At 38.3% G+C, this 27,469-nt stretch overlaps 1 protein-coding gene across 1 annotated transcript in view; it reads right to left on the bottom strand.

Moving 5' to 3' along the window:
• Positions 1-434: 434 nt before the first annotated feature.
• The window catches only part of CLINT1 (clathrin interactor 1), an 80,328-nt gene continuing 53,293 nt past the window's right edge, over positions 435-27,469 (bottom strand). Inside the window, exons 6-12 of the mRNA XM_060765559.2 lie at positions 26,611-26,788; positions 20,809-21,055; positions 16,461-16,533; positions 8,658-8,738; positions 4,503-4,798; positions 3,626-3,830; positions 435-2,220 (exon numbers count right to left, since the gene is read on the bottom strand). Coding sequence (XP_060621542.2) covers positions 1,856-2,220; positions 3,626-3,830; positions 4,503-4,798; positions 8,658-8,738; positions 16,461-16,533; positions 20,809-21,055; positions 26,611-26,788 — 1,445 coding nt within the window. The 3' untranslated portion in view covers positions 435-1,855. The remainder of the gene's footprint in view (positions 2,221-3,625; positions 3,831-4,502; positions 4,799-8,657; positions 8,739-16,460; positions 16,534-20,808; positions 21,056-26,610; positions 26,789-27,469) is intronic.

Raw genomic sequence — 27,469 nt, 5'->3', positions numbered from 1 at the left:
TCCATCCCGCTCAGCCAGTAAAGCTTGTCTTGATTACTTTGATGTAACAACACTTGAAAGCTCCTATTCTTTGAAACTAATTTAAACACATTGAATTGTTGAAAGATTAAAAACCGCAGTCAGCTAATTACACTCACTCTCATCTCTTATTCAGCAAATGAATCACTTTTCATTACCACTTAGCTGAAGTACATGAATTTCTGCCTAATTAGAACTGTTGTAGATGGAGCATTAGCAAGGCTGGAGTGGGTCAAGATATCGTGGCTGCTTCATTTTTAATTCCTAACAGTAAAGTCAGATAGGGAAGGCGGGAGATAAAAAGTCATTAAACAATTTTAAATTATTTATAAAAATTACTTTGCCCAAATTATAATTATTCCCCCCCAACCGCTTTCACAAACGTCAAATGGAATGAAGGGAGAGCAGCCCCAACATTGTTTTTAATGAACAGTTTAATGTTATGTATAACAGAACATTATGAATACAATGGAAATAAAGTTTTATCAATTTAATAATAGTAATAAAAAATATCCAACATAAGAAAAGGGAAGGCAATAAAGTTTCATACCTAGGATATAGTACTTATCCTCAATAGCAGCCCTGGCTTTGTGAATATAAATGGAACCTCTGCATTCCAGACTAAAAATCATGATTTGTGGGTGAATCTAAAGGCTGAATTATATCAGAAGGAGGGAGGGAAAGGCTTTCATTCATTCATTCATTTCCTTTATTTGCATCAATTCATAAAATATGACTGCTACAGGTTTCCTTTAATAATATATATTTATATTTATTTCTTTAACTCCTTTCTATTGGATTCCGCAATTACTAAGGCCATATTTACATATGAGAAATGAAGTCCCCGGATGAATAAAATCTAGACTCCAAAACTTAAGAAAAAGTTTAATGGTGTTTCTTGGTAACACAAAAGAGGCAGGTCTTCTTTCTTTTCTTTTGCAAAGTTGCAAGAAAATAACAATAAATATGTTTGCCTTTTGACTGTTAGGGATGGAAACAGTGGCCCTTAGTGGGCTGGGTGTATGCCAATTGTAATTCAAGCAGGACTGAGGAAAAGCCACCTCAAATCAAACCTCACACGCACACACACGAATATATTATCTAGAGTTCTCTGAAAGGAAACCATACAGCAGCTCCAGATGATGTTACTACTGCTTCTGCATTGGCTCTTATAGGAGAAAGAGACAGGAAATCCCCCACAAACCCTATTCATCTGCAAATTGCTTGAAGAGGTCTACAATAAAAATTTGGATATTATAGGATTGTTGCTGGAAGAGTAGCAAAAGTATATATACATTCCAGGTCCCTCTGAAGAAGCCATAATCACATATGTAAGCCATTTTTGGACAAAAATATATATATTCTTATAAAAAACTGATCAGCATACTTTGACTTCAAATTTGACTCAGTGGTAGGAAAAGGAGTGGATCCAATTATGATAAACATATTCCAGGAGTGTAAAAGAAAAGAAAAATCAAGTATAAAATTAGATTCACACAGATTTAACCAGCCCACAAATGTTGGGCTTTCCAGAAGTTTCAAAGTTAAAATTGGTTCTGCCATTCAGAAAGGCTTTTAATTGTCTTGTTACAAAACAAGGCCTAGTCATTGCAATGTCAAACATCTGACTCACTGGAAGAACCTTTATCCTACCAAACCTTCAACAAAAGGAATTTCCGAGTTTATAAAACGACCTTTGGGTTCTTTCATGTGGATTCCTTAAAAGTAAGCATTAAAAGAAAAAAATAAGAAAGCATTTGATCAGCATTTTCCACCCTTATCCCAGCTTTATTTGTGCAGCTAAAATCCTTCATTCAATCTGACTGGTTTACAATCTTTATTTGCTAAAATTGGCAAAATTTGCAAAGGCATCTTGCTTCGGTTGCACAGTTCCGGGAATCATGGAGGATGCCATAGCTATATTGGGAACACCCATGCCCATCGTGCCTGACAAACCCATTCCAGAAGCTGGCACTGCCATGTTCACATTCATTCCCATCATGCCCTGGTTCATCATAGGGGTGCTTCCCATGGAAGCCATCCCTATTGTCCCAGTCATCACTGTAGGCATCCCCATCCCCACAGAAATGGGCCCTCCCATCAGCGGATTTGCTGGAGGTCGAACGGGCATCATACTGGGAGGCGAGTTGAGGCTCATGGTTGCAAAATTCTGAGACATCACATTCATAGGTTGTTGCATATCTACAAGGGAAGAAATGTGAAATTTATTTTTCTTTCTCTCTTCTCCCCATCTAAAGGACTGAGGATGCACTAGCTAAAATACAGACAGTCCTCAAGTTACAAACAAGATAAGTCATGTAGGTTTGTTCTTAAGCTGAATTTGTAACTCCTGACAAATACATATATTGCATATGGAAAGGTTAATGTCCCTGTGGTGTTTGTTTTGCTGTCTGTGCTCCTGTTCAGAAGATTTCACCTCACTTTCTGTGCCAGGGATAATTCGATTTTGAAAAAAAAAATGGCTTGTTGCGGAAACAAGGATTGGTGAGAAAGCTTCAGTGAAGTCATCTTTTCCCCCGATAACTCTTTCAGGAGTGAATTTCCCCTTCTAGGGGTAGATTTCTTTCACTTCATGTTACTTCACCTCATTCTTAACTATGTGTTGTTTGTAACTCGGGGACTGCCTGTACGGTTTGACTGATGCCCACTCTTTAACATAAGGTTCATACAATTCATAATTCCAACCATTCCCTTTTCACTAGCTCCTCGCTACTCTCTCCTTATCATGTTTCTTTTACATGCTGAGAATTGTAATTATTATGCTTCTTTAGCCCTCTAGATGTTCTGGGCTCCAACTCCCATTATTCCCATACCACATGGATGATAATAAAGGACGGGGGCAGCTATAGAGCAAAACATCTAGAGGACCAGAGGTCATATATCTTCACTCTAGCTATTATCCTCAGGGCTTTACAAAGAGAGTGCATTTCCAAGACAAGTATTCCTAGAAACCACTTCCTTTTCAGTCTGAACTTCCCTTGCTCCTGAATAGAACGTCAGGCAATAAAGAAGAGGCAAAGGAAATTTTCCAATTAAACTTTCCTTTCATTGCCTAGGGAGTTGCACTGAAAGAAGACATTGACCACTCCTTACTTCAGGTCCATAAAACTATGTTATACTACTTGATTATGTCAAACTAAAATGCTGCTCACAGCCATATTTTAGTCAGCTACTTATGACTACATCAAGGAAATCACTTACTGGACCATCACAAAGTGGTGGATCGAATGTAGTGCAGAACCAAATGAAAACCTCCATGGTTTGCTGTTATTTTGAAGCTGAAAGAAGTGTCCCAAGAAGTTGGGTAGCAGCTATTCGTGGTCTTAGACATATGAATTTGATCATTTAATTGGAAAATTAACTGGGGATTTAAGCATGAATCGCTCACAATCTACTGCTAAACTCTGGTATCTCCCTGAAATTTCTTTATCTGCATGACATGCTCTGGTCACAAAAACCAAAATGTATGGAAGCTTAAGTTGTTGTTTTTTTTTATTAAAAGAATACAGCTATGACATAAAAGCAGCAGTGCACTCCACACTACAAACCACACAAAGAAAATATGATAGTATAGGTGATCACTTACTCTGCTGCTGAATCATTGTGTTCAGTGATGGTTGCTGGGGCTTGGAAGGTTGCATACCAGGAGCTAAATTGTCCAAACTGATATTAACACTGGGGTCTGACCAAGTGGATGGCAAGGTTTTGCCTGCATTTTTGGCAACCATCTCTGTGCTCAAGTTATAAAGCTGATTAGATTTCGGCATCATTGGGTTGACACTTTGCAAAGGCTAGGAGAATGAATGAGACAGAAAAAGAGAGATCATGAGAGTTATGCTATTCATTGCTGGCTGTATTCTGCAGTGAATTCATGCAATCTCCATAACAAGAAACAGATGGACTTCGTGCTTACTTAAGAGAAATAAAGAAGCTAGAGAGTTGAGATTCATGCAAATAAAATGATCAATATAATTGTTTGAGTACCATCTATTGGTAGATTGCTTACATTGTGCCAAGGCTAGTTAATTCAAAAGCATCCCATTCCTTCTTTCCACCCACCAACTGTCCTCTTCCCCTGACTCAAAATATATTTTGGAGTTTGTACAATTAGTTGTAGGGCTTAACAAATCAAAAGATCTGGCTTTCAATAGTGAAATATTCCATAAGTGGAAGAAATCCTTTGTGAAAAAGACTGTTAGAAGCACTCCGCAGCTTAGCACTCCGCTGCCAATCAAAGCAAAGATTTGAAGCCTACAATATGTTCTAGAGGTCTTGCATTACTTAAGGTGTTCTCTTTCTTAATTTACTCAAATCTTCAAGAGTGACCACTGAAGCAAAAGAGACAAGAAAGCACCTGAGATCTACAGGAAAAATGTGTTAAGGCAGGAGTTTGTCAAACCTAGTTGGCATTGTCTCTTTCATGGAGAGAATGGTCATTAAGAGATGGCAGAAGAGCATCATACCTGGGACCTTGATGTAGGTAGATTAATGCTGACAGTGTTGGAACCCATCATGGAAAAATTCATGCTCTGGGAAGAGGTCATGGTGGCTTGGGAGGTACCCATCAAATCAAAGAGGTCACCAGCATTTGAAGCAGCTGGAGGCTGGCCAAGGCTCTGTTGAGCAGATCCACCAAAGAGCTCAACAGCTGGCGGAGCAATGCCACTGAAGAGCTCTCCAGATGAGGCAGCCGGGCCTGGAGAGGATCGGTTGAAGGCACTCCAGTCGCCAAACTCTCCATTCCCACTTGGAGCTGTGCCTGGGGAGGGAAAAGGAAGGCAAGAGACTTTATGAAAGGCACAGAACAAATGCCCCAGTCCATGAACTGAAACAAATGAGAGGTGATGTGTGTCCATCCAGATTAACGTCGGCAGGTAGAATCTCCATCTGGACATTACTCTTCCTCATGAATATTCCAACCATTTAGCAGGGCAGCAAAGAAAATGAGAAGCACCATCACCAGACTGCAAACTACCATTTCACCTGGCCCCATTTCAGTGGGGCACAGATGTCCTAACAAGCAGACCTGCAGGTCCAAATAAACTTCCAACAAGAATGTTGTGCATGCAAGAAGTTTAGTAACTGAACAGCGATTTCCAAAAAATCGGAGCCCAAGGCAAAGCATTACTCGTGCTTTCAATGACTGCAAGCAAGCTGGTTTTACAACCATAAAAACAACAATTTGTTCAAACTCATCTGATTACATATAAATTACTTGCTGTACAAAGAGTTATTAAACTAGTATAGCTAAGTGGGCTTTCAACTTCACCTGCCTCTGGGTGTTTATCTCGCCTCTGTTGAGCTTGTTGACAGCCTTGTGTAGTATTTATTTAGCTCTCTGCGGGGGCTTTGATATATATGCATTCACACAGCTCTCAAATCTTTGTACAGCAGGTTCACAGAGAGCTACATATATTGAATTCTTTTTTCTAGTGGACCCAGAAAATCTTTCCATCGCTTTTCTAAGTAAAATATTTTATTTGACTAAAACATGAGACCAAAACTGAAATAAATAAATAGTAAATAAGATTATGACTATGTAGTTTACTCTGTTATTATTTAAGGCCATGTAGCCAGTGGTACAATCAGCTTTTGCTAGCCAGTGATGAACACTGAACTGCTAAGGCATATGTAATGAAAATAATAATGAGTCTATTTTGGAAAGTCTACCATTTTGTAATGGCACATTGGTACGTACGAACACACCCATCATTGTTTACTACCCAGATGAAGATCATATAATTAAAATTCTACAGTTCAATGATGCAGACAGAAAGGAAGAAAAATCAGAATTTTAAATCAATAATTACTGAACACTTGATGAGCTTTTCGTAGCTTAAGTCAGCAATAAAAGACCTGGGAAATATAAGGTCAGAAATATGAGACCCCACTGATTTCAGAATAATCTGGTCTGTACAGCTTGCTAGGAATTAGTCATGTACAAACTAACCTATTACCTGGAATTTAACTTCCCTGATCTTAAAGATGCTGCAATAATTTACACCTCATGTCAATAATACTTAAAGCGACCTGAGCACCTGGGTATAAAAACCTTTATTTTAATTAACTTTACCTCTACCGCTGGATTAAAATTTAAGGAGAAAGAGCACAGAGGGAAAAGAAGATTCACACATATCTGCAACCCACTCTAATGCAAGTAGTGGGCCGAAATTCATTAGCTGAGGGCCATACTGAAATATTTGCTTTGATCTCCCTCACAAAAGGGACGTTATTGGGAGTATTTCAATTAGTACTGCCTATGAAAAATTTAAGCACACTTAAAGTATTCCTGATGGATAAGTAAATGCTGAATATGCTGATTCTTCAGTTATTGGACACTAATATCCAGTAACTGGATGCAAAGGAAGCGGGGAGAGGTGTTTGTTGCCACTCTTTAGGGAACTTTATCAAAGATGATTAATCAACAAAGATTTCTAGGGTGGCTTTATTGGGTCAAGAACGATTAATCATTGCTGGCTGCTTGTATAATAATGATTGGTATAGATTAATCATATTAATACTGATAAAGGAATATTATCAAAGACTGCATTATTTGCATAATAAGATTCAAGTACCCCAAACCTCCACTTTCATTAAATTGTGAAATCAGTGCAGAACAGTTCAACTTAAAAGTATTTAAGAGCACAGGTATTGAATCGGGTCAGACCTTCTTCTCTACAGAATACATGTTATGACAGAGAAAAAAACAACTATACTTTCTGCAAAGCAACACACTTTATTGTAGAAGATTTTTTTCTAGATCAAAGTTTATTTAGATAAGGCAGCAATTATTATAGCACTATGGTAAGAAAAACAACCAAGATGATAATTTAGGGCCAGTCATAACATTTACATAATCTTCTTCACCCCTGCAAGGGGTTCTTAATGTAAATATTTTATGCTTTTACCCCTCTGGGCAATTTCTAATTTTATGGAACTTAAAATAAATGAATACACACAAATTAGCAACCACCCTCCACTATTTCCCTGGACATAAAGCACATGCCTAAAGACATCTATTTTCTTGATTTAATTTTAACGTTTCCCAACACACAATACTTGTAGATATGTGACACCATGGCATGCAATTCTTAATTTGTTGCATAGATGACATATATCTTTTTTTTAAAAAAAAACATTGTTAGAGGCATCATAAAAAAACAGAAGTGAGTCCCTACATTACTGCATATGTGTATGTGCCTTCAAGTGGTTCGTTGACCTATGATGACCTCATGAATTTTATAGTGTTTTCTTAGGCAAGGAATACTCAAGAGGCAATTTTGCAACTTCTTTCCTCTGAAATATAGCCCACAGCATCTAGTATTCATTGGTGGTCTTCCATCCAAGGACTAACCAGGCCTTATCTTTCTTAGTTTTAAAGATCAGGTGGGATCTGGCCCTTTAGGGTATTTAGACAGATGTTACCAATTCCTGTCACTGTTGAAGATACTTCTGGGTGCATTATAAACTACTCTTCCAAAACAGAGTTTATCAGCAATTTCATAGTAGCATTAGATTGGGCTTGCAACCGCTAATCCAGCTTTAAAATATTTCAGGGAAGGTGCTCCAAAGGACAAATACAACTAATGTAGATTTACACACACAACTTACTTTTTGCAATTGGCTTCTCAACTACCCTATTCAACCTTATCATTTACTTGAATCAAAATCTATTTATTTCAACTCAGCTCTGCTTCAATTGATACAAAAAGATTCTTTCTTGAACCAAGCGAACCATAAACACAGAATTAGAAGTACTGGAGTATAAAAATATTCAGCATAGTTCATTCATAGTAGCAACTTGCAAAATTGTTAAAAGACTAGTTAAACTGCACTAGGCTTTTAAGTTCAACAGCTTTGCCTTGGGTATTGCATAATAAGAAAAGAGGGATATAAATCAATCCATCGACTAAATAAATGCCTTCTTTTCTTGCCTCAGGACCATGTTCTAGAAATAATTGTGGTTACACAGAAGAACTTATTTGGGCAACATTCTGGAATTGGTTTTTAAAGAAAGGTCTCCCCTTCCCATTTCAATCAGGAGACACACTCATGCAAATGTGCATGTTTCCTACTGCTATTTCTATACAGTAATTTCCAATGCCATAAGAGAGAGCAAACAGCACATTAAATACCCAATAATCCTGTATCCCCTCAACACAAATACTAACATATTAGGAGGATTTGCAGATATGATCTATAGTGTAATGCAGGGGGTGAATACATACCTGCCAGAAAACACTATCTTGGGGAATAAAATTATTTGCACTGATATGGCATCAACCTAATTAGAGGCAGAGACAAATACTTTTGAGATTTCTCAGTTCAAAATAGCAACTCAAGGCTGAATCTTTCAGAAGATATTAGGACAAAAACAAGAAGTTTGAATTAGCTAGTTGACAGAAACAACTCAAAGTTTATGGTACTGAGAAGTCTGCTTGCACAGGATTGGACATCTATTTTTTACAGCATTGCTACTGCTTCTTTACAGCAGAATAACATGCCTAGTATCACCACAGGTGACTACTGGATAAAGTGTTATATCTATTCTGTAATACAAATTAAAATGCGAAAGAGGAAAATCATTTTTATTCCATTCTCTTACTAAATCACTTTACCTTGTGATGAAGGACATCCCGCAGAGGCAGCAGCAGGAGAGCTGAAATCAGCAAACCCTCCAAACATGTCAGGAGAGCCACCTAAAACCAAAGCAGCTGAAAGTCATGCCCTTGTGGACGGACTTCTTCAAGTACATAATCATTTCAGCAACAGTTTTTGATAACTTTTAAAATGGGCTTTGTAACCATTCAACATTTCATTTCAAATTTAAATCTCTTGTATAAGGAAATCGGCATATATTAAGATATAACCCTTGTCCAAAAAATGCAATGTGTGTACACATCTGTGTGGGTTGAGAAAGAAGGTGCGTACTCCATCCTCCAAAACCCATGGTGATGGGAAAGGCCTTCACATAACTAGGAATGCTGACACAAACAATTCTTACCATGCTTGGCTGAATGTAAATAATTTCATTGCAATTCTGTCGTGCCAACAATAACACCAGCACCAATGAATGCTCTATAATCCCTCCTCTACTTCAGTTCTCGATAGCCTCCATATTAAGATATTATTGGTCTCAAATGATCACTGTGCCTCTTTGTGAAATTGAGGCATGTACAACACGCAACCAATTTGCATTCATGTGCACTGACGGCATCTGGGAATGTGTGGATACAGAAAGGGGGAACACTTATCTGCAACATTTTGCAATGTTACAAAAACCTGGAATCTGTAGAAATCCTGCAGAATGGACTGTAGGAAAGAATTTTTGAACAGATTTTTTTTTTTTGCAATCTTTAGTGCTTTCTAGTGGCCAGGTTTTGTCCCTAGATTTTTGCCTAGTTTTGGCAAACACAACTACATAATGGAGCACTGCAAATGACAATGAGAATTAAGTAAAGACTGATGCAGAAGGGTGACCATCTGCCTAAAGCAAATGTAAGGAAAGAGCAGAGGCATGTTAGATATAGGGAGACACAGCTCAGTGCAGCCAAAAAGAAAGAAAACACTTCAGCATCACCAATCAAAACCACACAACAGGCCTTTGTTTCCCCCTTTTTGTGTGTTTTAAATGAACCCAAAGTGAATTATTCCTCCTTATATAGTTCAGTTGTAACTCACCACTTATACACCAAAGAGAAGCAAGTGGTCTATTTTACTGTTCCCTTAGAATACATCATGACTGTAGAGAATGCCAAGACCAATAAAGGATCACCAAAGTCTTGGCAGAATGATCACAACAGTAATGTTTAAAGTAATTCTAATTCAAGAACTAGATACAACATGCAAATGTTTTAATTGAAGGGAACTCTTTGTTTGCTTATTACGTTGCCTTCCATGAAAAATTAAAGAAGTGTATCTTATATGTTCCACCCTTCTGTGACTTAAAGCATGAATGACTTGCCCAGGATTTCAGATTCAAGATTTTGAGGCATAAAGCCTATTCTGGTATTCTTTTTTAAATTACTGTATGTTTATTTCTTTTCCAGAAGAACATTAACGTCCCAGTTGTAAGCTTCTAATGAATTATTGAGTATAAAATAAAGTATTTTAGCCATTCTTCCCTACAGCATAATTTATACATCAAAATAGAAATCCTCCATAGATTCTATACTGGACATATTTCTAACGTTAAAGAGAGGGGCACTTCAGAGGCAGAACTTTATTCCCATACTACTGGCCTTGTCAAAACAAAATATCTGCACACCTCTTTGCATCACATCTGAGGGTCAAACTGTACATGATGACCATAATGGTGTATGTGTTTGTTAGTGCATGAAAAAGAGAAAGTGTGTGTGTGTGTGTGTGTGTGTGCAGGACTGGCCCACAATGTGATTCTTTGTGAAAAAATTGCCACGGTCCTGTAAGAACCAGTCACATCCTAAGCTGTTGGTTGATAGGATTCGCACCAAGAGAAAAGCCTTAGTTTGTTTTATTATTTTTGGAAAACATGTGCATAGCATACTATTTAGCTTTTGAAGGTTTCTATTTTCTGCATGTATTGGTTTCCACACACAGCAACCTTGAATCTCTCTTTAAGAGATGTGAGCTAGAAGTTTTGGTCAATGTATTAAGCACCACTTTCTTTCCCGAAAGTGTGAAAAGTGAGTTAGTCATTACCGTGTGTCCTTAAAAGATTTCACCTCTGAGCAGTCAGTCTTCCAAGGAGCCGCAGTAGCAACAGCTCAATTATTCTGCTTTTAGTGTTTGCGTACATTATATGGGTTACATCACAGCTGCTTAGCCCGCAGTGCTTCGAAACTAGCCAGGTGGGACTGTAACATCTGTGTTGCACTCAAACACCACCAGGGACAGCTCCCAACATCTGGTGCCATTTCTGAATTGTCTTATCGCTGCAAGACATTCTGCTCCATCTGCTGCTCTCAACTCAGTTAATTAAACTAGAACCATCTCCTTTTTAATAAATGGCTAGCAGTAATAAAAGGAACAATTCTCTTTTCAACTGCATGTGTACTTGTATTTCTTTTTAATGCTATTTCATGTTAGTCGATACTAAGACACAAACAGCTTTCAGATGGGCAGGTGTCTATTTTTGGAGCATAAGTGGATTCTGTTATCAAGGAGGAAATGTTAAGAGTACTGTTACCAGATCCACGACAGGTTTTACAGAAGCTGAAGCATTTTTGTAACACTCATGGAAAACATAGACAGATTGGATATTTACTGGTTTAGATCTTAAATAATGGGGATAAGTTGTGATGGATAACTATGAAAATATAAGCATCAACTCATGTTTGCAAATTGCCTAAGGATGCATCTGGCTAACTAGAAGACAAAAAGAAACGCAGTATCAGTGTTTACACAAGACTGTATTCTTCTACTGACAAGAGGGTTTTTGACTAAAATACCTGGTGAGCTAAAGGTTGCACACTTTTGCTTCAATGCTATTGTTGTGTGCTTTCAATTCATTTTTGACTTAAAGCAACACTATCATGGGTTTGCTGGCAAAATTTGTTCAGCCAGGGTTTGTCTTTGCCCAAAATCATCCAGTTACTTCCATGGCTGATCAGGGATTCAAACCCTGGTCAGCAGAGTCATAGTCCAATGTGCAACCACACTGGGATACCTGCAATTTAAAGGAGATTCTATATACAAAAAAGTTGGTGGGGAAGTGATAAACAATCCAACTTCTCTTACCTACATTCATAATATTGTTCTTATTTGCCTAGTCCTATTAACCTCTTCAATTATTTAAGGTGTTTCTCTCAATCTCCTTCTTGTGGGGAAACCTGCTCCAGATATGATATATCAAACACCTCAACAGACTCTACCATTTTCTCTACAAGAGATTCAAGTCTGTTTTTGACTTTGCTGCTGCCTTGAGCATTACACAAGCTATGGCCCTAAGCTTGTGCTGCAAGTAGCACAATGGTCAGGAAAAGTGACCTCCTTAAGAAGGACAGTGCTAATCTCCACATCATCATCAGCTAGCCTCAGAAACTCCCAAGTGAGAGCTGTCGTTATAAATTAACTCCTTCCATCTGCCTCCTCAGGGCAGAAGAGACATTATTTGTGGTGGCCAGCTGGTACTGTGTCTCATCTCTAGGACATCTCCTAAATGCTGATGTGGAAAGATGGGAAACTTAATTTCTATTACTCCATAGCAGAATAATGTGTACTTGTTAATGGTAAATCTAGAAAAAAATTTCAATAGCAGGAAATTATCTTGCATGAAAGAGATACATGCTATATCCTCCCAGCAACATATCAGGGTCTGTTCTAAGACCGAAGTAAAAGAGTAGTTGAACTCTTTATCCAACCTATGAGGCAGAGCCCTTCCTGGCTTATCTGCAAATGCACAGATAGGGTAAGCCCGTGGGAGGGAGGCAAAGAGGTCAACAGACAGCTGGAGAGTATTCTTAGGGTAAGGTGCCATGTCTAAATCACAGTGAAACTGGAGTCTCAAGGAGAGCATCTCACGAAGATCACAGAACTGAATAATAGAGTTGGAAGCGGTCACTAAGACTATCTAGCCCAGCTCCTACCATGCAGGAATACACAAGTAAAGCAATCCTCAGAGATAGCCATCCAACAATCTGTTTGAAGACAACCCCCCCCCCCCCACCACCAGAAGTAAATTCCGCCACACTCTAAGACAATTATTTCACTTTCAACAGTTTTTACAGTCATTTCATCTTCGTGTTCAGGTGGAATTTCAAATGACAAGAAAACAGATCCTTGAAATTAGTGAGAAAGTTCTTCTAGATAAAGCACATAGTGGTACAGAGATGGGGCAGCAATGTCCAAGAAGAATCTATATTTATATTTGTAGTTGTACCTTTGTAAAAAAGCTGTGTTAATTTCTTATTGTATTTATTTTAATGTAGATCATTCTGGAAAACAGAATAAAAGAATCATAGATTCTATTTTCCAGAATGAGCTACATTCTGGAAATAGAATGTAGATCATAGTTTATTTACATAAGGTAACAAGCATATTTTGTTTTTGAAGATATTTATGAAAGTAGATGATTAAGGAACCAACATTGTCTGTTTCAAAACAGTTCAAGACTCTACTCTTGCATTAAGTATACATTTTAGAAATCAGTACTTAAAGTGGATCCTTTTTATCTTAATTCTTTTTTGGGGGTGGAGCGGGTGAGAGAGCTAGGCATCAATGTGAAGAATGGAAGGCAGTAGAAATGCAGCTTTCTGCTTGGGTCACACCACCCTTCCCCAAGGCTATTATACTAAACTCTTTGCACAAAAATACATATTTTTCTTAATACTGGGAGCTTTCATCCACATTTGCTGCCATTTAAAATACGAATACATGCAAGCATCCAGAATGCCAAATTACACTAAGCAAAAACATTTAATTCTGTTTTTCATTTTCTGGTATATTGGAAACAGAAGAAAAACCCTCATGTTCCAATACAGCTTTCAGGCTGCTACATCAAAGACCGTACGTACACAGATATAAAACATATCTCACACACAAGCATGCCAGGAAAGCTTTCTTCTGTGTTAATTTTTACATTTTTTTAAAAAAAGCAGCAACAGTTATATAGACACCCAGATTATGCCAACATGTTCATGTATGATTCCCTCATGACAAAATAGGGTAAAAGGTCCTAGTAATAGAGTTCTGGTATTGGAGGCAGTGAAAACAAGCAGTACCAGGGAACTGGGGAAGGCATTCATCTTCCGTTGTTTGATCTTCCCATTTTCTTGGAGATCAATAAAACGAGGAAAAGTATACAACAGGAATATTACAAGGTTGTTGAAGAAGGCCAAGTGCTTTATTGGGATACCTTTCTTGATATACTTTCCCCACAAATAAAGTGGGCCAAAAAGTATCTATAGTAGTATCACCTCGCACACTTCTTGGTCTGCTGTGATAACCTGAATCTGAAAAGGCAGTTGGAATCTCAGAGGTTTAGATGGGTTTATGAAATATACTCCATGTTGGGTAAGACTTTTTGATTTGAACAGAAGGTGGAACACATCTGGTCCACCAAAACAAAAGGAATGCAAACTTATCTCCCAGTTTGGTATCAGCATGGGAACTAATCCTACCTTTCTTCTAGTACCTAGCAATAGACAGTTCCCCCTTTTGTTTTACATGTCTGATTTTTAAAATATATCATTGTCTTTAGCAAGAACAGCGCTACTAGCATGTCTAAATTAACTTTTCACTAGCAGAAAAGGGACACTTGTTTGGTTCGTTTTTGAAAGCAATCTACAACCAAGAAACAAAGCTACATAGCATCTCACAACAATAGTGCAGATCAGCAACTGGGCTTTGTGTTAGTAAACTTTCTAATGCAGTGTCATTAAGCAAATAGCATTTCTTGGACCAAAGCATTAAAAAAATCAACACCCGGATATTTATTTTTTTGTAAATCTCTGAAATAGTGCCTGAACTTCATTTTAGGAATAGTTTTAGATTTTGATTTTTTTCCAGTCTTACACATTGGACTGCATTCTGAGAAGAACTTGCACAATATGGCTGCATAAGGCACCCTGAAAAATCCATTGTGTGAATTCAGGTGACGTTGCTAGCCTTGGTTGCCCTTCTTCAATCTTAGATCATATGGATTCCAGGAAGATCCCCTCATGCAAGCATTTATTGTACCTAAGCCATAATTTACATTTGTACAGGAGGTTGCCAGAATCAAGATGGCTCAAAACTACTTTTACTTTTAAATGGAAATGGAGGACGAAACATGAAAAAACACTGCATGCCCGCCTCAATGTTAGGTTAGATCTCTACATAAATTTACCATTCAAGTGAAGGCATTATTTCCATTTTAGTCAGTGTTGAACCGCTTAATCCATTTAGAGATGGTACAGATGAAAAAACCATAGCCATTGGATTTCACTGATATAATCCTGTGATCGCTCCATAAAACAAAAAAGATTTCTGAGTAGAACCATTTTAATATTTCATGTCTAGTGTTATGATCTGTTGTTTCCAAAAGGTACCAAATCCATCTGAACAAACGTTACAGATGGTGTGTGTGCCATCCATTCTTTTGCTATAAACACAATTTCCCAAGCCCTGTACCACAGTTATTTGCTACATTTTCATAGCTTTGATCTGTACTATTCTTATCCAACAATGTGCTGCCGTCTGTAAATCATCTGTCAGTTTATTTTGGATTTGGTACCTTTTGGAAACAAACTCCACATTTATTCTTGCTAGGTTTATTAAAACTATACTCTGGTACAGAAACAGAAGCTCATACTACTCTAGCCACAGCTTTACACAAACCAAGAATGCATTTTAAAGAAACATAATATTTCTGCTTCTAGGCTGAGGTTACCCAGGAGTCACCAGCAATAAAAATCAGTGAGTTCACTTTTGTAGTATACATTTGTGAATGGAAATCACCCAGTTTCACCATTGCCTCTCTATCAGGTTGTGTAACATGAGAAGCCTTGAAATCTAGCTGGATTACACGCTTTTAGAATTAATTATGAATAACATTGCATTCCACCCGCTGCTGTTCCTGACACACTGACTTAGCTGTGAATCTTTCTAAGGTGTTATGGTTATTATTAATCCATATAATATGGCAATTTGCATGCAGTTCCCTGAGTATATGAGTAGCTCTATATTTAAGTGAGTTATATCCCTGTGAAGTCTCGGCCTAGTATTATTTCCCTGTTTGCCTGTTGGACTGTTCCATTTTGCCAAGTTTAGGGGAGAAGCTTAGGTTCCCCCTAGAGGCCGAGCTCAGTTGGTGCAGCCCATTCTAACTCAGAGCCAGAATGGGCTGGCGATAGAACTTCTTATGGCATTCTTTGTTGGTCATAGCTTGAAGTTAGTTAGCCAGATAGTGTCTGGTCTGGCCTAGCAATTTGAACAGGCCATCCTTATCACATATTTGCCAAAGTTTATAGATTATAGATAGATAGTTCATATACATGTAATAGTTAACAGTTATATTTGCCTTAGAGTTTATAGTATTTGTAATAAAGAATAGTTATATTTGCCATAGTTATAGCACACACTTGCCATAGTTTATAGAATACTTACCTCATAGAAATTATAGTTTATTACCTCAGAGTTTATATTTCACTGTTCTAACTCTATCAAATTTGTTACCTCAGATTTACACCTCTGTATACCTTGTTTGATCCATCTTAATTATTTAGTAAACAATTGTTGAATTTAGTCTTGTCTCTAGTGTTTTAATTTGAGGTATTAAAGTAATTTAGGGCATACCGATGGTCACTGGGAAAATAGCCAGACACATTTAATTTCTCATTAGATCTTCCTGGTGTGCCATCATAATTCCTTTATTAGCTTTGTAAGACACATCCCTCAACTTTTTTCAATACGGAAAAATTGTACATTTAGGAACTTCCAGACAGAAAACAAATGCAGTTTACCTCTTGGAAGTGATGTATCAGCACCATCAAACAAAATATCTACCAGGTCATTGGAGGACTTGCTGCCCGGAACCTAAGGACAAGCAAAATTGAACTGTTTTAAGAAATACAGTTATATAGATGTGAAGCAAGTGAGACTCCCATCACAACATTTTTTGAAGGGGGAGAGTTTGTGTCAGGAGAGATTTGGAAAATATGAATAAGGCTTAGTACAAAAAGCAAACAATGAAACATTAACATATCTGGCATTTGAGATATTACATCCAACTTGGACACAGCCCAATGAAAATCAATGTATAACAAGAGCATTAAAACAGAAGAAAAATAATTATTGTATAATTTTAAAATAGGAATCCTAATAAAGCTGTTACTTTTAAAATATCAAAACTGAGCTTAGAATGCTACTTTTCTTTTTGAAAGGGCTAGTTACTAATTTGTTTTGACCTTGTTACTTCAAGTCCAGAAAGGTAATCTGCTGAGTTACATGTTAACATTACTACTTTGCCATGGGGAAATGTGGGAAAATGCTCTCTAGTTTCCCCAAGTATCCAAGTCAGGTGCCACATCATGGACATTCAGAGGAAAACAGAGAAGCCATTATAAAACAATATTTCCTGACTGCAGAACAAGAGACCATTCCTCCCTACTCTTCCTCCCCTGCATTTCTTTTTATTTGATAAAGCTAAAATATAGACGGTCAGATTCCACAATATTGAAACTGAAGTTTTAAACAATGTCTTCTATCAAGAATGAGATATTGTCACAAGGAAAGGACTACATCTGTAGTTTCTTTCCAAAAGATACCACATCTCAAACAATTGCAAAAAAATAAGTTATAGGTGGCATCAACTTGTTGGCTAGGAGAAGAAAATTATGTACAGATCAAAACTATCAAATTACATCAAATCCCTTTAGGAGAGGGCTTGGAAAATTGCATTTTATAGCAAATGAATGCATATCCTCAGCACATTCTTTTTGATTCCTGTAAAATTTGTTCAGATGGATTTGGTAACTTTTGGAAACAAACTCACATTTACTGATACAGGCCATTGCCTCAACTACATAACATTATTGCATATGTCACTTCATGAAGCCATATTATCATGTCTGACTGATGGAATATTAGACTTCTGTACACACAAAGGATGGCAATGGGTGGGAAGTTCCCTTTCCTGAAGCACAATGTCATTTTAATATTCAATGAAGCTTGGCACAAAGCCAAGTGCATCTATGGTAAACTCTATGCACCTGAGGGGCTTCCAGAAAACCCGCTCATTACAACATTATCGATTAAGCCGACAAATGGCTCACTTTAATTTGCTTTTAAGAAGTTCCTTCGAGTACACTCACTGCAGATTGTTATTGTTGGATGGATGGGGAAGATAATTGAAATTTAAACAAAGAGCAAAAATAAAAAAGGATGAGGAGAAAGGTGGAACATCATTAATGAGTGCTGCAACCCTAAACACACTTGCTTGGAAATAAGTATGCAAAGGGATGTTAGCAACTAAGGGAGAGAACGAAGTTTGGAGCATGCGCTTTTATAGATTAAGTCTATTTCCTCAGATGTAAGGAAATAAGTTACAGGGAAGCCAAAAGTAAGGCTTTCAGTAAGGCCTTTGACAAGGTCCCCCATGACCTTCTGGCAAGGAAACTAGTCCAATGTGGGCTAGGCAAAACTACGGTGAGGTGGATCTGTAATTGGTTAAGTGGACGAACACAGAGAGTGCTCACTAATGCTTCCTCTTCATCTTGGAAAGAAGTGACGAGCAGAGTGCCGCAGGGTTCCGTCCTGGGCCCGGTCCTGTTCAACATCTTTATTAATGACTTAAGATGAAGGGCTAGAAGGCATGATCATCAAGTTTGCAGACGACACCAAATTGGGAGGGATAGCCAATACTCCAGAGGACAGGAGCAGAATTCAAAACGATCTTGACAGATTAGAGAGATGGGCCAAAACTAACAAAATGAAGTTCAACAGTGACAAATACAAGATACTCCACTTTGGCAGAAAAAATGAAATGCAAAGATACAGAATTGGGGATGCCTGGCTCGAGAGCAGTACGTGTGAAAAAGATCTTGGAGTCCTCGTGGACAACAAGTTAAACATGAGCCAACAATGTGATGTGGCGGCAAAAAAAGCCAATGGGATTTTGGCCTGCATCAATAGGAGCATAGTGTCTAGATCTAAGGAAGTAATGCTACCCCTCTATTCTGCTTTGGTTAGACCACATCTGGAATATTGTGTCCAATTCTGGGCACCACAATTCAAGAGAGATATTGACAAGCTGGAATGTGTCCAGAGGAGGGCGACTAAAGTGATCAAGGGTCTGGAGAACAAGCCCTATGAGGAGCGGCTTAGGGAACTGGGCATGTTTAGCCTGAAGAAGAGAAGGCTGAGAGGAGATATGATAGCCATGTATAAATATGTGAGAGGAAGCCACAGGGAGGAGGGAGCAAGTTTGTTTTCTGCTTCCTTGGAGACTAGGACGCGGAACAATGGCTTCAAACTACAAGAGAGGAGATTCCATCTGAACATTAGGAAGAACTTCCTGACTGTGAGAGCCGTTCAGCAGTGGAACTCTCTGCCCCGGAGTGTGGTGGAGGCTCCTTCTTTGGAAGCTTTTAAGCAGAGGCTGGATGGCCATTTGTCAGGGGTGATTTGAATGCAATATTCCTGCTTCTTGGCAGGGGGTTGGACTGGATGGCCCATGAGGTCTCTTCCAACTCTTTGATTCTATGATTCTATGAAAAGGACAGATTTTGGAATAACCATGTCTAGGATAATAAACAATGTGTAGGAAAATGTGGAGCTAGTGGAGAACAAGATTTATCTCAGCAAGTTAGTAGGCAAATTCATTTCCACAAGCACTATTATTTAAGCAAATTCGAGGAGGTGATGATGACAACATCCTTTTGTCTGAACATAAGGTAAAGGTCAAGGTTTCCCTTGACATTGTATAGTCATGTCCAACTCTGGGGGGTGGTGCTCATCTCAATTTCTAAACTGAAGAGCCAGCATTGTCCATAGACACCTCCAAGGTCATGTGGCCAGCATGACTTCACGAAGTGCCGTTTCCTTCCTCCAGAAGTGGTACCTATTCATCTACTCACATTTGCATCTTTTCAAACTGTTAGGTTGGCAGAAGCTGGGCCTAGTAGCGGGAGCTCATCCCGCTCCCAGGATTCGAACTGCCAACCTTTCAGTCAGCAAGTTCAGCAGTTCAGCTGCACCACCGGGGGGGGGGGGGGGGCTTGTCTGAACATAGTTAAGAGAAACTAAGCTTCTTGTTCATCAGGCTCCCTCCTCCTCTCATAACCTTTATGAAATATCTTCTCTGATGAAGAACACTCAGAATCTCATATATTTTGGTGCTTACATTAAAGTAGGTTTTGATTTTTTAAAATAAAATTATCAACAGGCCTGTGCTTGTTTTTATTTTAAACAAGACAGTTCCTTCATGCTTGTCTCATGCTACATACATGTCAATGAACTGGGAAGACCCAGAATTAAGCTGGTTGAGAAGGGGGTACAATATCTCTAGACCAGTGGTTCTCAACTTGTGGGTCCCCAGGTTTTTTTTGCCTACAACCTCAAGAAATCCCAGCCAGTTTACCAACTGTTCAGATTTCAGGGAGTTTATGACCAAAACATCTGGGGTCCCACAGGTTGAGAACCACTACTCTAGAATAAGGCATCTTAAGAAATCCCCACAGCAACATCACCTCATGAAATTAGTCTACAGCCTAATAATGCCCGTCTTTTACTTGTTCTATGACACATCCAATTTTAGTCCTGAATACTAATCCTGAAGCCTGAGCATGGGAGTCTTAAACTTTTGAGACTGCTAGACCCTGTATCAATCCACCCAATGTTTGGTACTTTTAATGACCTTGCTCCATGTATACAAACCAAGGAAGCTTTACTGGAATTGCTCCAAGGCTACGAAACAGTCTTTCCAATGAGGAGTCTAATGTTTTATTTTGTATGTAGGTATAGATTGAGAAGGTGAATGAATTCAGCTGTAGCTGTGTATTTTTGCTACTCCTAATAATCATTCTATCTTCCATCATTGGGATCTTGATGAATTGAAGATGAGGATTGGTATTCCCTGACATCTGCAAATTATACATATAATTGTCAGTAATCTTTAAAAATGATCTAGGGATCTCATACCCTTGACTTAGGATAACTACTGTTTGACCCAAATGCAGTTCATCTGTTACTGGTAAAACCACTTTCATGTAGCCATTTAAAACATCACATGTACTACTTTTTGATTAAAACACTTTAAATTTGACTGATGGCAAATTGAAAGGTATCGTTGTATCTTCTATTGCCTCCTACCTTTGCTGTAGACTGTGAAGTATGAGTTGCAGCATTCTGATCTGGGCTTTCTTTGTCCCCTGTGTAATGTGCAGCTGCTCCCAGGTCAATGGTTTTTGATGGATTTGCTGTGCGTTTGTGTCTGGTGGTCGTGGTCTCTGTGGCCTGTGTGATATGGATGTGTTTTGTGGTCACTGTCTCCTCTTCATCTTTGAATTCACCTTTAGGTGATTTAGCTCTTCTAGATTTCTTTTCCTCGTCGCTATCACTAAAAAAGAAAAGAAAAAGACAACAACTACTGTGTTAATATAAATGAGAAAGGAATGAAACTGAACAAGGAATAATCTTCTAAAGGGGGAAGATGGGAAATAATCTACGATTCTTGTTCCAGTGAATAGCCCGCATAAATCAGAATGTAGGTCCTTCTCAGTAATCCAGGAATCTTGTGAGTGGCCATAATAATAGTTGAATCATTATCATCTTATTGGTTTCAATACTCTACTCAACAATATCTTGGAATAATAATGAGAACACATTGAAAGGCAGCTTGAAAGAAAAGTATGTCTTCAAACAGGAATTAACTGTGTAAGATTTCTGCATTGCAGTAATGAAGTAGAGCATGAAACCTGCTGATTTAAGAAAGGCTGTCTTGTCAGCATGGAGGCAACACAAATTGCTATATGCTCTATGGGGTAGCCTTTTCTGACTAACAATTGTTGAAACTTTGGCTATTATTATTATTATTATTATTATTATTATTATTATTCCCCATTACAGCATCTCTGTATATTAACTATTTGCCAGCAAAAGTTGTTTAGTTAATTAAAACCAGTGAACATAAATATCAAACACTTCACTTTTTATTCAAAGAGAGATTATAAACCCTAACAACCCCAATTAAGTGTACTGGAAATAAATCTGCCAAGTGTTGCAGAGCAATATTTATTTTGCTTCAAGAAGGTTTGTACAGAAACCCAACCCCTATAAAATGATATAGCAATACATCCTAGGTTTACTGCTCTCATGACAAGTACTATACTTTGCCAGAGTCCCACATGATTTGATCCCAATTTCAAAACACCACAAAAAAAGGCCCTGTCTCCTATTCCCAATAGCCTAGCCGCAAAGGACAGGAACTCTAGAAGCACTGCTGCTGATCAGTTTTGGGAATATCTATGGGAATATGTTGTATAAAACTATTTGCACTCCTGCTGAAAAGTGCTAAGATCTAAAAGCTTTTTAATCACCACCATCACCAGTGTTCCCACAATCAACGGGGATTTGAGCAGGATGATATTGGCCCATATTGCCAGTCATGTGCTCCTTCTGTCCGACTAACGCTTACACAGAGAATCAAAGGCACATAGGACTCATCCATTTATTGCTACAATTTGATTTGGTGGCACAATACTGTTCATGACCAATGGCACATTAAGGAGCATGTGCATTGGGCTGTTACTGCAGAACCTCAGAAGTGAAAAGGCAATCTGTCTGTTGCACATATCACGATGAAAGTTGGCAGTATCACTTAAAGGAGAGAGTTGGGCAGGGATTTGTACCCAACAATTTACTGCTGATTTTCTGGAGAGCTTTCATATTATGAAGGAAAGGATAACTTGACTGAGTTTTTACTGAGTTACAATGTGGCTAGTGTCCGTCGATTAAACCATTTAAATGTGTGAATGGAGATCAAGGTCCTGAAGGAGATAATTTGGTGCAACTTAAGAGACATCACGATAAGCACAAAATAAGGTTATCAACGGAGAGAATTAAAATCAAAAGGACAATTTCAATACTTCCCTCTACCACACACAAAGATTATGAATAAAATAGCTATCATTTTTATTGGAGATCTGCCAATACTAGAGAAGAGAAGAGAAGAGAAGAGAAGAGAAGAGAAGAGAAGAGAAGAGAAGAGAAAGGAAAGCACTAATGTACTTCAGAATTGGTCTTATAAGTCTTGTGTTATTCCTTCAAGGGTATTTTGTATAGAATTACTTTTTCTCCTTATGAACAGTAAAGTTTTTAATTGCTATTCTGATTGTTCTGCTGGTACTCAATTGTTTCAAAAGATGTATTTTTATTCTGAAGACTGTATCGATATATATCTTTAATTCTGAGACTTGCAAATTCCAAGAGATAGCTGTGTTATAGTCTAGATCAGTATGCAAAGGAACAGTTGGCCTGATAAAGTACACTTAAGACTAGGAAAGCTAATGTTACCAACTTCTTGCTTGCAGTTAGTCTCAACGATGTTACAAGATCTCTTTGCATGCTTGTACATTCCAGTTGCAATACTCATTTTTAAAGAATATGCCTATCTTGTTTTAGTCTGTCAGCACTTATTTGTTTTTAGACAATTTCTGCCCTTGAAAGAATGCACCAATGCTTATGAAACCATTTTGAATACACACAGTTAACATTTCTAAGATTGTGTTGAAACACACATCTGAAGCTGAGTTTTCTTATAGGAGGATGGTGGAAAATCATTTCTCTTCCCATGTTTTTTTTAAAAAAAAACATATATTAATATCTTGGTTTAGAGCAGGCCTGCACATTCTGTGGCCCCTCCAGATGTTTTGGGCTAAAGTTCCAAGAATTCCTGACCATGAGGCAAGCTGGCGAAGGCTTTTGGGAGGTGGAGTCTCAAACACCAGAGGCCACAGGTTGTGCAGGCCTGCTTTAGAAAGTAAAAGGTATGCATCCACGCATCCCTTCAATTTTCATTTTATCTCAAAAATCTTACTTTTTGTTTCAAAAGATAAAAAAATCAATATGAAAATATGAATAGGTTATGTAAAATAGTGCAAATTAGAATGTTATATCTTTCAAATACCATGCAACTTTTGGAGAGATCTAAAATTTACTGAATTCTACATTGTTTCAGATTTAACATGACTTAACCAATTCCACTCCTCAAATCAATAACTCCATGAAAAAAGAGCACCTTTTAGCACCTTAAATGTTTTTCTCCACTTCTTTCAACATTTCACTGGGCAAAGTATTAAATTATATGAGATCTCCTACTGCTTTTAATCTCATCCAGATGATTTTTTGTGGTTTTTCACAGCAATATCAAAATCTATTAAATATATGCTGATGATAAAAGTTCAACCTATTTCTTCAAATAGTTTGGGTTTGGATCTTGCACAGCAGGCAAGACCTCCGAGATGCTTTTCTTTAAACACAGAATTCTTTTAATGATTTTATAAACAAAATGTCTACTGTACTTTAAGAAATGGTTAGCTTAAAGCCCTCTTAACTTTAAGCTAAAGGAGAAAGTAGTAATATGTTCTGGTCTATTCTCAAACTTTGAATATGATGAAAACATATTTTGTCTGATTTCATCCACCCTACTCTTATCAGACTAAAGTAAATGAGGCACCCTTTAAGTATTTTCTATAAGAATTATTAGATTACCACTGCACTTGAGAACACTGTCTGATCTTGGTTTAACACATTCAGCTTCACACAAAAAAGCTGCCTCAGAAATCTTAGTCTTTCTCCTCCAATAGTAGAGTGCTCCAGTCTGGTTGACAGCCAGCAATGAAGCAGATAGTCAGCACTCCTTTGCTGATGTATGTGCACATAAACCATGGAAAGAATAACATGTTAAAAAGAAAGGGGCATACTTGCAAGAAAATCCAAGTTATAGTATATTTTTGTGATGGACAGAAGCTTCTAGATGCCTCTGAAATTAAAGCTGGAATTGCTAAGAAAGCTGAAGGATTCCACAGCAAAATTACTTTGTCCTTCCATACAGTTGCAAAGCTAACAGCTTACACTAAATGGCCTGCAATAAGGAGCTTTTGTTTATATACTAGCTTGGGGACCCGGCGCTGCCTGGGTTATTTGAGAAAGGCATTGTGTGGCAAAGGTGTTCTTATCAGTTAGTGAAGGTACTGCGAATTCCATCGTGCATGGTCCATCCTCCTTCAAACAGCCCCTGAATGTAGAGTGGGTTATGGTGGCTCTGAGTGTCAAGTTTGGGCCTGGTCTGTGATTTGTAGGGGCTGCAATGTTCTGTGGGAAGTGAATCGGGTGAAGGTACTGCAAATACCATCAGTAGTGGCCCCTCCTGCCCTGAACTGCACCAGGTTTTAAAGTGGGCCATTGGGCCTCCGTGTGCCAAGTTTGGTCCTGATCCGTCATTGGTGTGGGACACAGTGCTCTAAGATGAGTTGAAGTACTGCAAGTCCCGTCATCCATGGTCCATCCTCGCTCAAACTGCACCAGGATGTTGAGTGGGTCTTGCTGGGGGGGGGGGGGGAGGTCTGTGTGCCAGGTTTGGTCTTGTTCTGTCATTGTTGGGGACCACAAGGTGTTTTGGACTTCAACTCCAACCATTCCTGACAGCTTCAGGCCCCTTTCCTATTCCCTTTGCTGCCTCGGAATGTTCAGGCTGGCCAATCAGAGACCATATGCAAATTGTTCCTCGGAATGTTGAAGTTGGCTAATCAGTGACCATATGCAGATTGTACCACAGTGGCAGCCAATCGTAATCTTGGAACTTTCTGGCTGGCCAATCAGAGACCATATGCAAATAGCACCATACTGGCAGCCAATCAGAAAGCCGGCACATACACCGCCACACTTCCGCTGTATACAAACTTTGACTTTTATTATATACATAGATAGATAGATTTATGAATTTAAGGCACCCATAAGGAAATACCAGAAAAATGCTGGATATTCGATCAAGGAGGAAGTTTATGAACAAAGCTATTCGGCAGGGAAGTTGGAGCAACAGCACCTCCCTGTGGCCAGAATCGAGCACAAGCCTCCAAGATGCCAAAGATGGGGAAACTGATATCTACCTCTATCTATGTATAGTTGTGTATCTTGTCAGTGTTTAACGGTATTGAATGTTTGCCATATATGTGTTCTGTGATCCACCCTGAGTCCCCTTTGGGGTGAGAAGGGTGGAATATGAATACTGTAAATAAAATAAATAAATATTAATTCATCAGTTTGCTGCTTATAGGGACCCCCAAAGTGATGTACAGTAAGAGAAATGCATGGCCAGCAGACATGTCTAAAAATGGATGTTATAAAATCTCTGTATTTCTGGTCAAACACGTGCATCAATGTAATTAAGAATTATGGCAATGCAGAAAATATGGGTCACTTTTCTAGGACACTAAAGACTCCAGTTTTGCCATAATTTCCCCACAAACAGAAAGTGAGATGATTTTGGTAAATCTTCTACAGTTCCTTGCATGCAAACTTTTTCTGACAATCAATAGCAAAAGGTGTGACAATCAAGATTTCCCAACCTACATGGAAGATGCCACTAGGGAGTGGGGTGTAGAAAGCAGGGATAAAACTAGGCTCCCCGCACTTTCATCAGTAGAAGCCACCCTTTCAACAAAGATCCATGAATGGAAAGAGAATTTTTGTTTACAAAAGGGCAACGCTAAAACTTTATTTTTAGCTGACAACCAATAAAAGATGGTCAAAATACTGAGTGTGTAGAATAAGTTTATACAGCACAGAAAGAGAATTGAATAAGATAAAGGCACAGTGTTGGGCCAAGAAATCGATACCCAGTCCAACAAGAGTCCCTTCACTTTCTCACATGGTTTAAACCCCTAGAAGTCTGCTCATGTTGTCAGGGTTTGTTCTAAAAATATAAGAATTACTAAACAAACAAATAACATTGATCGTAAAATTGCAGATATATATACTCTTTAAAAAACAATTAATTCAACATGCTAGCCTGAAAAAATCTGATATTTGAGATAAACTGCTAAAACCAAAAAAATTGTTGTTAGGGGACTCTAAAAGAACAATGCTGTGAAAAAAAGAGTTGTGTTGAAGTACCTGCATCTTTCTGGAGAATCCTCTCTGTCTTTCCTTCTGAACTTGCTGATGGTGTCATCAATTGTGCTCCCAATTTTATCACTGAGCTCACCTAGTTTATCACTAAATGGAAATCCACCTTTGTTTTTATCCCATTCTTCGTCCCATTTTGACTTGGGCTCAGTATCATATCTTTCACCTACATAACACAAGGAGATAGAAAAAGAAAAAAATGTTCAGTTATAGAAATTCCACTTTTTCTTAACAACAAAAGCATCTCATGAATGAATGGTGATTGTACCATCTCAAAAGGAGAATTGTGAAAACAAATAATAATTCCATTCAGTAATTTAGACCCTCAATTGACATTAATTGTGTGTGTGGTGACCACAGACATAGCCACAAAAATAAGCAAGAGTTAATACCCTGAAGATTTCACTGTAATACCTTTCAAAATCACTAGCATTCCTAAATACAATTTAGTTGTCAACTTTTTTAACTTTAGGGAACAATTGCACTCCATCTAGAGATTAAACATAGACTCAAAATCCTTCACTTTTTGTGCCCAAGATCCCCTTGTCTGAATCACAGTCATAGACAACAACTTGAAAGCAACATTCCTCATGGGATAATCCAACCCCATGACGATAACCACAAACATTAAGAGAACTTCTATCAGAATTGTAGTGGTGTCTACAGCAAGTCGATCATGGTGCTGCAAACCACTTTAGGTTATTCACATGAGCAGGCCACAAGCCAACTCTTTAAAAGCATGAATCAGTGCAGGTGCAAGCACCAACTGCTGCTCTGGGACCAGAGTCAAGAGAGGGGGCCAGGAGGACAGTTCCACCTTGTCTCCTGCACTGTGCTAATAATAATA

This window comes from Anolis sagrei, chromosome 2 (assembly GCF_037176765.1).
Source record: "Anolis sagrei isolate rAnoSag1 chromosome 2, rAnoSag1.mat, whole genome shotgun sequence".
Taxonomy (NCBI): domain Eukaryota; kingdom Metazoa; phylum Chordata; class Lepidosauria; order Squamata; family Dactyloidae; genus Anolis; species Anolis sagrei.
Note: the sequence above shows the minus strand (reverse complement) of the source record. Positions and strands in the feature narration are given on the sequence as shown.